General features: G+C 41.3%; 1 protein-coding gene across 1 annotated transcript in view; it reads right to left on the bottom strand.

Annotated features, from left to right (window-relative positions):
* Window positions 1-575: 575 nt before the first annotated feature.
* Window positions 576-15,249, bottom strand: part of LOC117409022 (gamma-aminobutyric acid receptor subunit alpha-2-like) — a 74,326-nt gene continuing 59,652 nt past the window's right edge. The window contains exons 9-10 of the mRNA XM_034014537.3: window positions 14,453-14,655; window positions 576-4,024 (exon numbers count right to left, since the gene is read on the bottom strand). Of these exons, the coding sequence (XP_033870428.1) occupies window positions 3,719-4,024; window positions 14,453-14,655 (509 nt within the window). The 3' untranslated portion in view covers window positions 576-3,718. The remainder of the gene's footprint in view (window positions 4,025-14,452; window positions 14,656-15,249) is intronic.

The following is a 15,249-nucleotide window of genomic DNA, read 5'->3' as shown; positions in this document are numbered from 1 at the left end:
GAGGGCATCTACCTATGGGTTAATGACCACTTTACATGGATCCTGAGAAGCTTTTCCAAAAGAAAACGCACACACACACACACACACACAATAAAGCTACTACACTCTGACAATTCATTTTGGGGCTATCAAGCAATCTTAATTTGTATGTTTTATTTATTTTAGAAATGTAACTTTTTTTTTTCCTTTACAAGAAAAAAAGTGCAAATAACAATATGGGGTAAAAAAAAAAATCTTGATACAGTACAAGTGTATTATGGTATTATGTAATATGTACATGTATTATGATATTATGTACTATTTATAGTAATTTTCCCACCTTGTTTGGGTGGTAAAACTGCAATGCAATGCCACCACAGAATTGTGTGATGCTGTTTCTTCTTTTCTTCTTCCAACGCCTCCCACAGAAACCTTGAAAACTAAATGCCTCAACTCACTAGTATATACAGACCTCATGATCAAACTTACCTCATTACCCGTGTTGATTCATCATACAGTTTTCAAAAGTGTCCATGGAATTGTGGGTCTTAAAGTCACTGATACATGAATTCAGTCAGGACACAACTCAAGTCAGTTTATCTCTTTATTAAGTAAAATGATGTATGTACACATTATTCTTTGGCCACTGTTCTTGCATTTCAAAAGAGGGGAAGTAAGCAGCCATGCTAGCTACTTCATGTTTACAAGTTGAACAATGGCAGAATCAGGTACCTACTGTACAATCATTTAAGTAGCAGCGTAGAGAGGTGGTAGGTGGGGAGGAGGAAGCAAAACATAAGAATCCTGGAAGTAGATTCATAACCAAAATGCGCTGATAGTATGCAAAGGCAAAGCCAATATATATCTCCTTACTTCGTCAGTTTTAAAATGTGCAATACTACGACTACCACTACTATTACTACAACTATGACTACTACGACTACTACTACTACAACTAATAATAATAATAATAATAATAATAATAATAATAATAATAATAATAATAATAATAAATAAATAAATAAATAAATAAATAAATAAATAAAAACTGCTTATCATATTAGAACATTCCTCTTTATTAAATTACAGTAGTACATTACTGTAGTAAATTAGAACCAAGAACAGGCTAGAACATGTGGAAGGCAGCTTTGTTTGGTTATAACTATAAAGACTGTGGCACTGTTAATCTCTTCCAGTTAATATAATAAAACAGTACAAAGGTGGTCTTTCATATAATCTTCACACCCTGTCTTCATTAGTATATAGTAGCAGGTGTATAATTCCAAGACTGGAAGACTGAAGAATGCCAAGAACTTCATTCTCTAAAACAGCTTTCTCTACAGCAGACTACATTCCCAGAGAGTTTGTAGATGTTAATCTGTTATAAAGCAAACCCGTAAAGTTGCACTTGTCATCTGGCTTGCATCTGCTCATCAGAGTAAGGCAGACGGACAGTATCAGTTGCTTAACATACTATACGATTACACATCCTTTGCATGTATTGGAAGAGGCAGACTTTCTAATCCATGTGGCTCAATGGGTTTTTAATCTTATATGTTGTGTGTTTTAAAGTGCATTTCCCCTTTATTTCATATTCTATACCAGCATGGGTAAATTAAACTATTGACATTTATTTCTCCCTGAATGCAAGAATTTAATAGGTTTTAGTCAGTGGGGACTGAATCACTGGTGCCAAGATCTTTTTTTTTTTATTGATATTTGTGACCTTGACAGAAATACCATCACGCAAAGCATTTAAAAGTTCCACAACAAACAAAATAAACAATTAAATAAATTAGCAAGTAAATGTCTGATTTACATACTTTTTTCAATTTTGTTAACATTTATTTTTTACATTGTACTGAGATTGTTTGTGTACCACACCTTTGAATGTATTAAAATCATTACTGTACACTACTGTGACGATTTGCACTAAACTACATATTTACTTACAATAAAAAGTTTTATAACAAAGATTCAACCATGTTCAGATCAACTAACAACTGCTAATGTATGTATATATATATATATATTAAAAAAAAATCCCCAAACCATTTGACTCATAAGGGAAATTAGCTTTTGTATGTCGTATTTGATTTTATTTTTACCTCTGTAAAATGTTGCTGTGTAAAGTAGTCCAGCATTTATTTTATATAGAAAATGGTAAGAGGGATGTTTCAAAAGTAATAACATCTGACTGTTACCTAAAATCAATAATGACATTGCTTAAAGAAAAGGGGGTAACACTTTCCATTGTGTTGCTAATTACTGTGTATTTACATAGTAAATACATGTGTATTTACACATAATTACAGTGTTATTATGCATAGTTACAATGTACTTAATGTGTAACTATTTTTGCATAATATATGTAAATACACATCTGCTAAGAAATAAATAATAACAATTGTATCAGAAAACGATTAGGGATAGGGGGGTTAGGTTAGAGTTAGGGTTAGGGATGGGGGGGGGGGCGTCATATAAATGTATGTAACAATGCTGAAAATGATGCAGAGAGCAACTCAAAATATGATGTATTTGTGTATTTATTGTTATGCTGCTTTGGAGTGTTACTTCAGAATGCTCAAAAGATACCAGATCAAAGTATCAGATTACTTAGCATTACAACCGAGCAGAGCCACTTTTCAAGAGTTCATGTACCTTAAAAAACATGTCCACAAATGCTTCAACTAGAAGATTTTTAGTTGAAATGTTTATCACATACATATATATATATATTTTTAATAATACTACATCTACCACAATTGAACTGTCCCTGTACTGTACGTCCAGGACAAGATGCATACTTTTGAAGTTATCATCAAAGGTCACTTTTCTCCCAATGTTCTCCCAAACTACTGTATTGGATTTGTTGTGTTTGCTTTAGATCAGAAAGTTTATGGTAGACCCCCATTTCACTCCACAGATGAACTGAAAGCCTTTATATGAAAGAATATGCATTTAAATGGGGTTAGGATTAGGGTAGTATCTGGGTGATTTGCAGATCCCTTTTATATGGCCCACCCTATAATTCATAACAGCTACAAAATGTTTTTTTACTATAATCCATAATTCGGACATTCCTTGTTTTATAGGAGACATCACATCTGAGCCTATACAAAAGGGGTACGCTGCATGTATTGTATCAACCAATATCTTATTAACAATTCCTCGTTTGTACCAGTATGTGAGCGAATTATTAAAAAGGCAAACTTAGTCAAGCTCAATAAAATAGAATGTTTACTTTTATAGTGGTTTTTAAAAAGTCCCTTTATATTACTGAAAATTAAATATAAAATATTTTGTTCTGATTTTTTTTTGAAATGTAAGCACTTGTAGGTGTTTTGGTCCTCTAAAACTCCACTAACTGAAGACAAGACTACAAGAGTTTATACATAAAAAAAGGAAAAAATAAATAAATACATGACAAGGCATACCTTCTTTTATCCTACAGCAACAGAAAGGAATTATATTCTGTGGGGACTATAAGCATGACTATATTTCAAGAAATATTACCAAAATTAGAGATTGTACATATTGTGGAAAATAAATTACATAATAATAATGTAACCCCCTAATAGCAATTCTATAAAAAATGCACTGCTGGGTATAAGTAAACACGGTACTTTAGGGTTAGTGCCTGGCTATCTTATGTTAGCACATAGATTAGCAGTTATTTGTTGTATTTGGCATGTCCTCAGTCCGATACTTAGAATGTTATTCAGTAGGATCTGTCCATCTACTTTGATGGTACAAGATCTTTTATGGCTGGTTCTCTGTTTAAATACGTGGCCCAATACACCAAGTTAAAGGACCCAAATAAAACTGGGAACAGTATCCTGGACATTCTGTCGATTTTGCTTACACTGTTGAATGTCTTCTTGGCTTCCTGTGGTTTTGCTTCTGGCTTTGCCTTGTTCGGATCTGCTGTGGCACTTTTTGAAATTGTGGGCAGTACAGAGTCCTTGGTGATATTTGGTGCATAGTTAGCAACAGCTACCGCATATGCATTGTTTTTCTTAATGACGGAGGCTTTTTCTTTTTTCTGTGAAAACAATTCAAGAGCATTGGTTTTGAAAGGTCATTTTTGCAGCATTCATTATAGTCAGAATTGATAGATGCAAAAGCAGCAACGTTGATAATCACTAATGAGAGAGGAGAAGGCAAAGACATCAATCTAAATGCAACAAGTGCCACACTTAAGGTCAGTTATAGCACAGTGAATCATAATGCTTACATTTTATATGAGACGTCAACCCTGGTATCCAATGAAAGTGTGTGACTTTTCTAAACTGGCTAATAACCTAAATGAATCATTCTCATCTGCACAAGTTCAAGCTGCATGTGAGTCTGGAAGAGACTAAAATGAACCTCATGAGAAACACAGATCATAGGGGTTCAGGTTAATTGAACGTGCCCCTGCTTGGTTGACAGTGTGAATTTATGTAAATCAGGTTTGCTTTAAGCTGCCACAGTAATATGGAATGTATACATTCTGGAAATGTAATGTTCTTGCCAGCCCCGCAGCAGCCTAATTAAATGTAGTATTTTTCCCTGGCAGTGAAGACCACTTTTCATTAAATACTCTTTTTTTCATTTAATAAATAATAGGCATTATGGTATTTATTTTTAATCGTGTAAAATGTTTTTAAATGATCTTTAAAAAGTGTTAATGGTTTAATAGCACTCAAAAACATTTTTGAAGAATGCATAGAATGTATTACCTTGTTAGCAATAAATCTCATTATGAGGAATAGCCACATGAATTTGGTCTTAAGGGGTATTTTTGATTTTTACTTGCAGCATACTTTATCAGATGGTTTTACAGACCCAGACTGTATAGCTATTATCAAGGCCTATACCTTAAAGCACAGTGGAAATCATGGCATTGTTGCAATTTGATTATTAATATTCCTGCATTATGCTATGTAGCATCATAGTGTAATACTCAAGGGAAATCCTGTTTCATTTCACTTCCATAACAGGGCATGAAAATAAACTTGAGTTCAGGCAACTGACATATTAAGTGTAAATGCCAGGGGAAATCCATTTCAGTTCACTACCAAGTCATCATTTAGACACCCAGGAAAATCCAGTGCATCATTACGCTATAGTCTAAACACCAAGGATAATCTGTCTCTGTTTTGTGCCACTCTGTAGAGGAAGGATCTACTTCAGTCCACTGACACACAAGTATAACCACCAAGGAAAATCTGTGTGTATTTACTGTGATGATGTGGGCTAAACCTCAAGGTACTGTGCTTCAGTGTATCCCTGTGATACAGTGCAAGCACAAAGGAAAATCAGTTTCAGTTCACGTGTACATATCATTGTTAATACTGATTAATAAACTCTTGAGAATAATAAAAAAAAGGCTTGTGCAAGACGAACAGAACTGCAATTCTGATAAGTGGCATGGTATAAAAACACACAGATCCAACGTACTGTACACTTACGCCCACCCATTTAATCATCTATTTCTATTCAGTATGAAACGACCCCTCACTGTGCATTTATTCTAATTTTAGGTTCCCTTTCAAGTCGAAAATAACCATCAAGGTATGGGATATTGCCATCAGGCAGTAGCGATTGGCTGAGCTTTATAGCAAAGCTGCCGATAGGCCTCTGCGCGAGCTGCCACGTAAGCCCGCCCCCTTGGGAGCTTACTATACGCAGCGAGCAGAGACTCACTTCCTCTTTTGTCTTCAGCATTGGTAGCGGTAGGTATTAGAGCTCGTAGCTGATTGTACTCGATAAGCTTAAGCTTGAGAAGCTGGTTATTGCCCCTTCTCTGAGTTGATTTCAGTTACACTCTTCGGAGTCGTTATTATTTGTTAAGGATTATATTATGATGGGGCAACAGTCCATCCTCATGTCCCTAGCAAATGTGGTGCCCCCAGTCCCAGAACAACCGACTGGGCCCATTGCTAGTCAGCCAGTGGCCCCTCCACAACCTGCACCGGTCGTCGCTCTTCCAGTGCAGTCTCAAGGGGAGTGGGATATCGATGCACTGTCTAGAGACGCATCTGACATCCTAGAGGGGGACAGTACAGAGACTGAGGTAGCATCCCAGCACTCTGAGGAAGACACCGAGCTCCACGTGCTAGATACCAATGACCCAACGTGGTCTGTGGTGGACAGAGCAACCCGCCACTTGGGCGTCGAGTGGCCTATGGCGGAACTACCTCGGTGCTCCTTGTTTGAGTCGCCTTCAGCCCAGTCCCATCAGTCCAGGATGCTTCCGGCACTCCCAGACTTTATTAAGGAGGTGCAGTCCACCTGGGGGGCTCCGGCCTCTGCTCCTGCGACTTCTCGCAAGGCCTCGGCCTTTAACATGCAGGGGGCAAATGAGGCTGGGTTGGCGTCCTTCCCACCTGTGGACGCTGCGTTCGCCGCATTGGTGAAGACACCAACATTATCGGGGCTGACGAAAGATCCCGCATGCCCCAATAAGCAGTGCAGGACCACTGAGGTACACCTCAAAAAGGGGTACGCTGCGGCCACAGAGGCGGTCAAGCTCTCTAATGTGGCCAGCTTGCTGACAGTCTACCAAGCGGCACTAATTAAAGACCTACCTGAGTGCCCTTCGGCGGCCCTCAGAAGCGAGTTGGGGACCGTCAGTCAACTGCTGGTGAAGCTGGCCCAGCTCAACCCGCGGGCTCAGGGCAGGAGCATCGCGTCTCTGGTGGTGGCCAGAAGGCAGCTCTGGCTCTCGCAGGCGAGAGTGCAGGAACCTGATAAGGCCCCGTTGCTGGATGCCCCAATTACACCGGGACACACATTTGGTCCAGCGGTGGAGGAGATGCTGCAACGCTCTGCCAAGGCGCGGGAGGCGTCGCAGCAAATGGCGAAAATGTGGCCAAAACCGCCATTCCAGCCGAAGCAGCCTCAGGAACATCAGTGGCGCAGGACACCACCGCAGCACCAGCCACGGCCAGGGGGTACAAAGACCTCTCCCTCAAGCACAGCAGCGCGCGGTCAACCTCCTTTTTCAAGACCGCAGAGCGGAGGGTGGTGCCCTAGAGGTGGTGCCAGGCCACGCCTTCGGGGCTCTGGCCAGGCCCCTCACGAACGAGCCCAGCCTAAACAGCCCTGAGAACACCAGGCAGCTGTTAACCCGCCCCTACACTGTCTCCCAGCTCCAGTTCTGGCAACAATGCACCAACGACATCTGGGTGCACAAAACTTTATCCACCGGATACACCCTTCAGTTCCAGTTAAAACCTCCCCCCTTCCGGGTAGTGGTTGTGACTGCAGTGAAGGACTCGGTTCAGTCCTCAGCTCTGAATGTGGAAATACAGGCATTGCTCAGCAAGCGTGCCATTCAACAAGTAGACCCTGCTCTGATCGACCAGGGGTTCTATTCCAAATACTTCCTGGTGCCCAAGAAGGACGGCGGGCTCCGTCCTATTTTAGATCTGCGAGTACTGAACAAATACCAGCGGGTGTTATCATTCAGGATGCTTACGCACAGGCACATCATCCAGTCAGTCCGACACGGTGACTGGTTCACCACCGTGGACCTGACAGATGCGTACTTTCACGTTCCCATCTGCCCGGGTCACAGGAAGTATCTGCGTTTCGCATTTCAGAGCAGGGTATACAAGTTTTGTGTCCTTCCATTCGGCCTGTCACTAGCTCCTCGAACCTTTTCAAAATGTATGGATGCCATTTTAGCTCCCTTGCGGGCTCAAGGTGTCCGACTGCTGAATTATCTGGACGACTGGCTCGTCTGCGCGCAGTCGAAGGAGCAGGTGGCACAGCACACAGTGATGGTTACAGACCATCTTCAGCGGCTAGGTCTGAAGATCAATTCAGAAAAGAGCCGCCTAGTGCAGAGCCAACAGACCGAATTCTTGGGTCTGCATCTGGACTCCATGGAAGCGACCCTGTCGACACAAAGAGTTGCCTCAATAGAGCGGTGTCTTTCCCTATTCAGGTTGAGACAAACAGTCAGCATGGAGCTGTGTCAGCGCATGCTGGGGTTGATGGCTGCCGCCTCACAAGCCCTTCCTTTGGGCTTACTACACCAGAGACCTCTGCAGGCCTGGTTCAATGCCTTCGCGTTGCATCCGCGGAGAGACAAACACCGCAGGCTAAGGGTATCCCAAGCCTGCTGGGAAGCGCTATGCTGGTGGAAAGTTCCGTCAAACCTCCGCCAAGGCATACGCTTGGGTCCCATTTTCAGAAGGCAGGTCATCACGACCGACGCTTCCAACCACGGTTGGGGAGCAGTCTGGAACGGGACAGGGACCCGTGGAGTGTGGTCAGGACCCTGGAGGTCAGCCCACATCAATGCTCTGGAGCTCAGAGCGGTGGACCTCGCCCTCCGGCACTTCTTGCCAGTGCTTCTAGGCAAGCATGTGTTAGTGCGGTCAGACAACACCACAGTTGTGGCGTACATCAACCGCCAGGGCGGCTTGCGGTCCCCGGTCTTCACCGGATGGTAGCACGGATGTTGCTATGGGCACAACCGCGTTTAACCTCTCTGCGTGCAAGTCAATTACGCAGCAGATCTCCTATCCAGAGGAGGCCCTCTTGCCGGCGAATGGCATCTCCACCCTCAAGTGGTAGAGCGCATCTGGGAATGGTTCGGCACAGCCCAGGTAGATCTCTTTGCTTCGCAAGAGACCACGCACTGTCCCCTATGGTTCTCAGTGAAGGATCTCGACAGCCCCCTAGGAGTCGATGCACTGGCTCACGAATGGCCGCCAGGGCTCCTATATGCGTTTCCACCGATTCCGATGCTCCCCGCCTCGGAGGATATGGTTCCCAAGTCTGGTGCAGTTGTTGCACGGTCGCCCGAGGGAGCTCCCTCTGCGAGCAGACCTGTTGTCCCAAGCCCAAGGAGGGCTATGGCAACCAAAACCCTAAACTCATGCAGTTATGGGCTTGGCCCCTGAACGGGAGTGCCTGTCAGCCTTAGGGCTTTCGACGGCGGTTATATCGACCATTCAGAGTGCGAGAGCGCCCTCTACTCGGTCGCAGTATGCATATAAGTGGCAATTGTTTCAGAGTTGGTGTCTGGCTGAGGGCCATGACCCGGTCTCCTGCCCTATGGCAGTGATATTACAGTTTCTGCAGAAGCTGCTAGATGAGGGGAAATCTCCCTCTACACTTAAAGTGTATTTAGCCGCTATTTCGGCTTGCCATGTACGCATTGACGGGTTATCACCTGGTTGCCATTTTCTGGCATCTCAGTTCCTAAAGGGCGCAAGACGCTTGCGGCCTCCAAGGTCGACCAGTTTACCATCATGGAGCCTTGATGTGGTGCTAGAAGCCCTTACCAAGGCACCGTTCGAGCCTCTCCACAGTGTGGATATGAAGTTCGTGTCTATAAAGACTGTGTTTTTGCTTTCAGTGGTATCAGCAAAACGCGTGGGCGAGTTACATGCACTTTCGGTGCATTCATCATGTACTCGTTTCGCAGGAGACGGTTCTAAGGTCTCCATGCGTCCAAATCTGGCCTTTTTACCCAAGGTCATATCCCCGTTTCACATGAACCAACCAGTCGAGTTGATGGCGTTCCATCCTCCTCCTTTTTCTTCCCCAGAGGAAGAGCGGTTACACATGCTCTGCCCCGTACTGGCATTGAGGTGTTATATTGACCGCACAAGGACTGTGAGGCAAACAGAACAGCTGTTCATATGCCATGGTTCTAAGACTTTGGGTCAGCCGTTGTCTAAGCAACGCCTTTCTCATTGGATAGTGGATGCTATTCAGTTAGCATATGATTCTATGGGCCTTCCGCCACCAGGGCAGTTGAAGGCACATTCCACTAGGGGTATGGCAACATCCTGGGCCCTCTTTAGAGGGGTGCCGATGTCTGACATTTGCGCTGCAGCCAGTTGGGTTACACCGCATACATTTACGAGGTTCTACCGGTTAAATGTACTGGAATCCTCTGCTCCGTCATTTGGAGCATCTGTGTTACACTCTATGACGCCTCAGGTTGCGGACGTGTAGAGTGGTTGACAATATGGTGTGACTATTCCACCTTAGGACAGGTGTCATTGCGAGCATAGACGCTGAGGCGCAGCTCCGCATATGCGTGGATGTACTGCCTACGCAGTTGCGTTATGACGTAAATCTGTCCTACTGCCGAGAATCCTCCCTCGCGACGGCTTGGGTACACTGTTCCCATACCTTGATGGTTATTTTCGACTTGAAAGGGAACGAAAGAGAAAATAACCATCAAGCCGCGTGGTCGCTCCAGAAGCCTTCACGGCCTGAAGAGCAAAAGAGGAAGTGAGTCGCTGCGTATAGTAAGCTCCCAAGGGGGCGGGCTTACGTGGCAGCTCGCGCAGAGGCCTATCGGCAGCTTTGCTATAAAGCTCAGCCAATCGCTACTGCCTGACGGCAATATCCCATACCTTGATGGTTATTTTCTCTTTCAGGGAACTGGGGTTGCATCCGCAACCTATCGTTATCCATGGTGAAAAGTTTTGTTTAGGTACATATGATTCTGTAATGTTATTACAGACACCCTACAATAATACAAACTTTGACATAGATGTTCTGTCTTTTTGGAAGCATTGTTGATTCTAATAATAATTTTGCTGCTGCAATTGACAACTCCCATGGGATGGTGCTTATTTATAAAGCGTTAGGGCTATTCAAAGGTTATTAGCCTCAAGATTGTAACAAGTGTTAGATCTGATTGGCACATGGTATTGCTTTCGGAGCTGAAAATAAAATGTTTCAAAGAGAGTGTAGCTCTCAACGACCAACATCAATTATTCATCCAGCTTAGGGAAGATGAGGCCTTATAAATATGTAGTGTGTGTAGTGTTTTAAGCTTAGCATTCTCAGGGGAACTAACTCACCTCACTATTGGCCAATCTTCCACATTTAAACCCTCCTTTCCACCTCACTCTCTTTTCTTTTCTGTCTGAGTGCTGCACTGCATTCAAATATTTCAGTATTTATATATTTTTTTGGTCTCAGACCATTCTCTTATGTTTCCATACCGCAATCCTTTTATACAGTCTCTTTGTTCCCTGTAGCAGTGGAACATGTTTAACAGTAACACATATTGGGGTCTATTTTAATGATTGGTAGACCTTTAACTCTGTGTTAATCCTGCTGTGCGTATTGACCAATTTATTAGCAGTTAATACAATAGAATACAGTGATATAGCAGGTTTACTAGTTTAGGGCTATTCCTTGAAATTGTCTCTAAATCAACCATGACATTGTAAATGTGTGTAACATTACGAAATGTTATGTTTTACATGTTATGCTAATCCCAACATGATATAATGATGCATCTTTAAAATGGTCCAACCATCTTAAAGCAGGAAGACTTTCCTTTGAGCAATAGTACATGGTTGCCACCCCAGTATTTGCTCCTTATACTTTGAATAGCAGTCTCATTCTTCACTCCCTGATGCAGCTATTTCTTACAGTTTAAATCCAATAACACTGTACCTCCTCTTTGTGTTGCTCTGTCTGGTATACCCAGAGGAAACCCACATTATCAACCTCCACTCTGTGAAGTGATTCTGTTTGTGCCTGTCGGCTTTAGCCCTTATCCAGGCAGGTTTGCATTAGATTCACCAGAGCATATTTGTAGAGGTAGCGTTGTCAGATTTATGTTTAAAAGTCTATTTCCAAGGTCTATATAAGCATCTGCTGTGGATATCCACATCTTTTTTTTTTTTTTTTTTTTTTTTTAGAACTTTACAAAATTCATGATATTAAAATATTTAATATTTAACCTTACCTACCTTCTATCTGTTTGCCATGATCAAACTGAGCCACTGATAAGCCTAGAAAGCAAATGCTGTCTTGTTTATCCTAAAGATAAATTAATATGTGCAGTACTTTACTTCTCTGCTACAATGAATATTAATCTAACTAGGGAACATTATGTATTGCGCTCCTGCACATCTGTGCTACAAATTTAAAATGGCAAGGCTGGAAGTAATTAACTTTTTAATTGACATACACACTACTGCACTTAAAACACAACAACGTAAAATGAAACAAACACCAATCACAACTAAGGAATATTGATAATAATGAAAAACAAATCAATCAAGGCTTTATGCTCAAAGAAATAAACTACTGTCCAAGAACAATGATTTGTGTGTTAATGACACTGAAGCTGACCCCATCAGAGCCAGGGGAGATGAGCAGACCAGGCTCACATGAAAGGAAATGCACATGGCAATTTGTTTATAAGAACAAAAGAAATCCAGCTGGAATGTATCCACATTATCCAAATCATTTAGTTTCCCTCAAAACATTTTCTCCATGTGTGTTGCCATACCTACACTAAGCCCCAGTTCAGCTCAGCTGGGTCTGTGTTGCATTAGCTATGAGTACATTGTTGATATTTGTTTACCAATTGCTATAGATGTAGACATGAGGCAAAAGAGACACTTTCTTGCTCTAAACATCAAACATGTGGGGGTGTGCATGTATGCATTAAGGGACTAGTTAAACCCTCAAGACTCTTGACGTGAAACACAAATCAAGGGCATCCTTTACTCTAGCATTGGCTGAAACCAATCTTGTTTGACAGCTGTCTAATAGAGTAAATCTGCCCGGGTTCATTTGAAACAGCCACAACAGCAGAATCAATGTATTCTAGTTACCATGTCTTCAGCTTCTGCAGTATAACGTGACACATAGGCTACAGTTATTAAGTGTGCACCTCCAATTGTTTTCTTAATGCAGGTAGCTAAATTGTGCTCAGTTGATTTTTTCATCACTACAAAACTTGTTGCCATAGCCGTTTCCCCCATTCTAAGTCTCAAGGAATGAAATGAAATATACCTACACCAGTTTACTACATCTACCAGCCTTTAGCTGTACATACTATAAATGTAAAATGCATTGCTCTGACTAGCATGCATATAACAGAGCATGAATAACCAGCTGGCACAGCATAGTACTGTAGCTGTATAGAATTCAACAGCATTGGCCTGCAAGTCTGCAATAAGGCCCGACAGGGTGTCCATATACGTCCAATATACGGACGCCTCGGGGTGTTGTGCGACATGAGACGAAGTCAAGTGCCTTCATCCCCCGAGAAGTCTGTATATTGGACGTATACGGACACCCTGAAGGGCCTTATTGAATTTATAATCCAGGTCAAACAGTGGATTTGAAAAAAAAAAGCATAATTCATGTCTAGGACAAAAAATGATTATTTTTTTCTATTAAATATCCTTATGCCAATAAAGTAGTTCCATTTAAAACTTTGAACTACACACTACGTTAAGATTAGTAAAATTAAATTAAATTTGCAAAAGTAAACCTTTATTTTTGATAGTGTGTCGAATTGCACATTGCCATTGAAAAGATCCACCAGGGGGCGGAGTTGAGACGACACTGAGTTAATTTATATTTTCCTCTCCGAGTTAGTTTTTTGTTTCAGTCAGATTTTGAATATGTGACAAGGCTCCAACTGTCCATATCCATGTACAGACAGCTGGAACCTTGCTCGACCAATCACATTGCTTGTTTCACATTCCTTTGCCAGACCTGGATTATAATTTGGGCTTTTAGCTATTTTCGAGTTTTATGTAAATCGTTTTTTTTCGGGGCTTTCGTTTTTGATATACTGTATGAAATTAGTGTTTTCGGTTACTTTCCAAAACGCTTGAGCAGTTTTTTTTTTGTCAAAATATGTATAGTAACTCGACAGTACTTGCACACTTAAGTTGTACCTTCTTTCCTTTGCTGTCTTCCACAACGAAATCCCTATTGTCACGGGCACATTCTTCTGGGGTTTTTGTGTGTAGGCATTTTTGTACATTTTGCCACAATTCTGTTTTAAGTCCTCAGTATCTTAACTGTAATATAGCTTTAAATCCCGCTAACAAGCCTCCATCCTGATTGTAATCTCGTTTTAAATCTTGCAAGCAGAGTCTTCAATAGAAGTATTCAGAACTAATCAATGATAGGTACAAGTCAGGAAGGCGGGACACTGCCCAGCAGCACTGGGAAATGCATTTATTATTATCTTTGTAGTAGGTTTTATTTTTTTAAATGTGAAAAGGGTAAAGTCAACGTGAATAGATTAACCATTTCCACAGTTTTTCCGGTGTTTATTTGCTATCCATCGATTTAATTGTTTTTGTATCAGGGGTGTTTTATCGGGTTTTATCAGTTAAAACCAAAAATCAGAAGCCCTAATTATAATATACAATAATCAAACACCTTGAGAAGTTTGAAGCATTTTATTATTTGATTTCCTCAGCTCAGCATCTAATAGAAAGATCACTGAATAATGTCCGTAAACACTTGTATCATGGAATGATTGTATCAGCAATGTATTTTTTTTTTTTTTTTTTCATATATTGATCTGGTGGCCGACAGATTCCTTTGAAAGCAGAAGTCATCCATTAGGCTATATGCCACAAAGCTGTGCCAATCTCTATCTGAACTCATAAAAGTTTAGCTGAAGCATTACCATGAATAATTACATTGCTTGGGTGAATAAGAAAAGGTTATACTTTACCTTATCGTTCACTACACTTTTACCATCCCAGGCCCATCCACGCTTTGTAAAGTAATTCACTGTGGCAAATTCTATCAATGCAGAGAAGACAAAGGCATAACACACAGCTATGAACCAGTCCATGGCTGTTGCGTAAGCCACTTTAGGCAAGGAATTGCGAGCGCTGATACTCAGAGTTGTCATCGTCAGCACAGTTGTTACTCCTGAGGAAGGTAAATGATGAAGGAACAATAAATATTTCATATAAAATATTTATATTTTCTTTTCATTCTTCTTTTTATAAGCTATAAAATGTATTTATTTTGGTAAAGCAGTTTGGGCCCAGTTACATTTAATTATTTGATGCACTTGTATTTTGGATTTAAAGAGTAAGTTATGGGGTTGCGAAAAATATAGAGTTATACGTTCCCATGTGTTGCTACAACTGTTTAAATAACATACCTGTAATTGTTCTTTTCATTGTTAACATCCTGACAACTTTTTACACTTATAACTTCAAAGTCTGTTTCAAAGCTATTTTCAAAATGTCCTCTCTAGTGCACTGGGGTTTGAGATCTGTCCTCTAAATCACTGCAGGAAGAGTAATTAAAAAAAAAAAAAAACATAACAAGTGCTCTGGGTTTTCTCTTCCGTACCACATCATGGGTTGTTATTGCTGTGTTACCTGTTTGACAATGTGGGCAATAATCCACACATTACCAGCGGACATTTTGAAAAGAGCTTTGAAACAGACTTTAAATTTGTAAGTGTAATTATTGCATGAATGTTAAGTGCTTCCTACTGTGACTATCATTGGT

This window comes from Acipenser ruthenus, chromosome 2 (assembly GCF_902713425.1).
Source record: "Acipenser ruthenus chromosome 2, fAciRut3.2 maternal haplotype, whole genome shotgun sequence".
Lineage (NCBI taxonomy): Eukaryota > Metazoa > Chordata > Actinopteri > Acipenseriformes > Acipenseridae > Acipenser > Acipenser ruthenus.
Note: the sequence above shows the minus strand (reverse complement) of the source record. Positions and strands in the feature narration are given on the sequence as shown.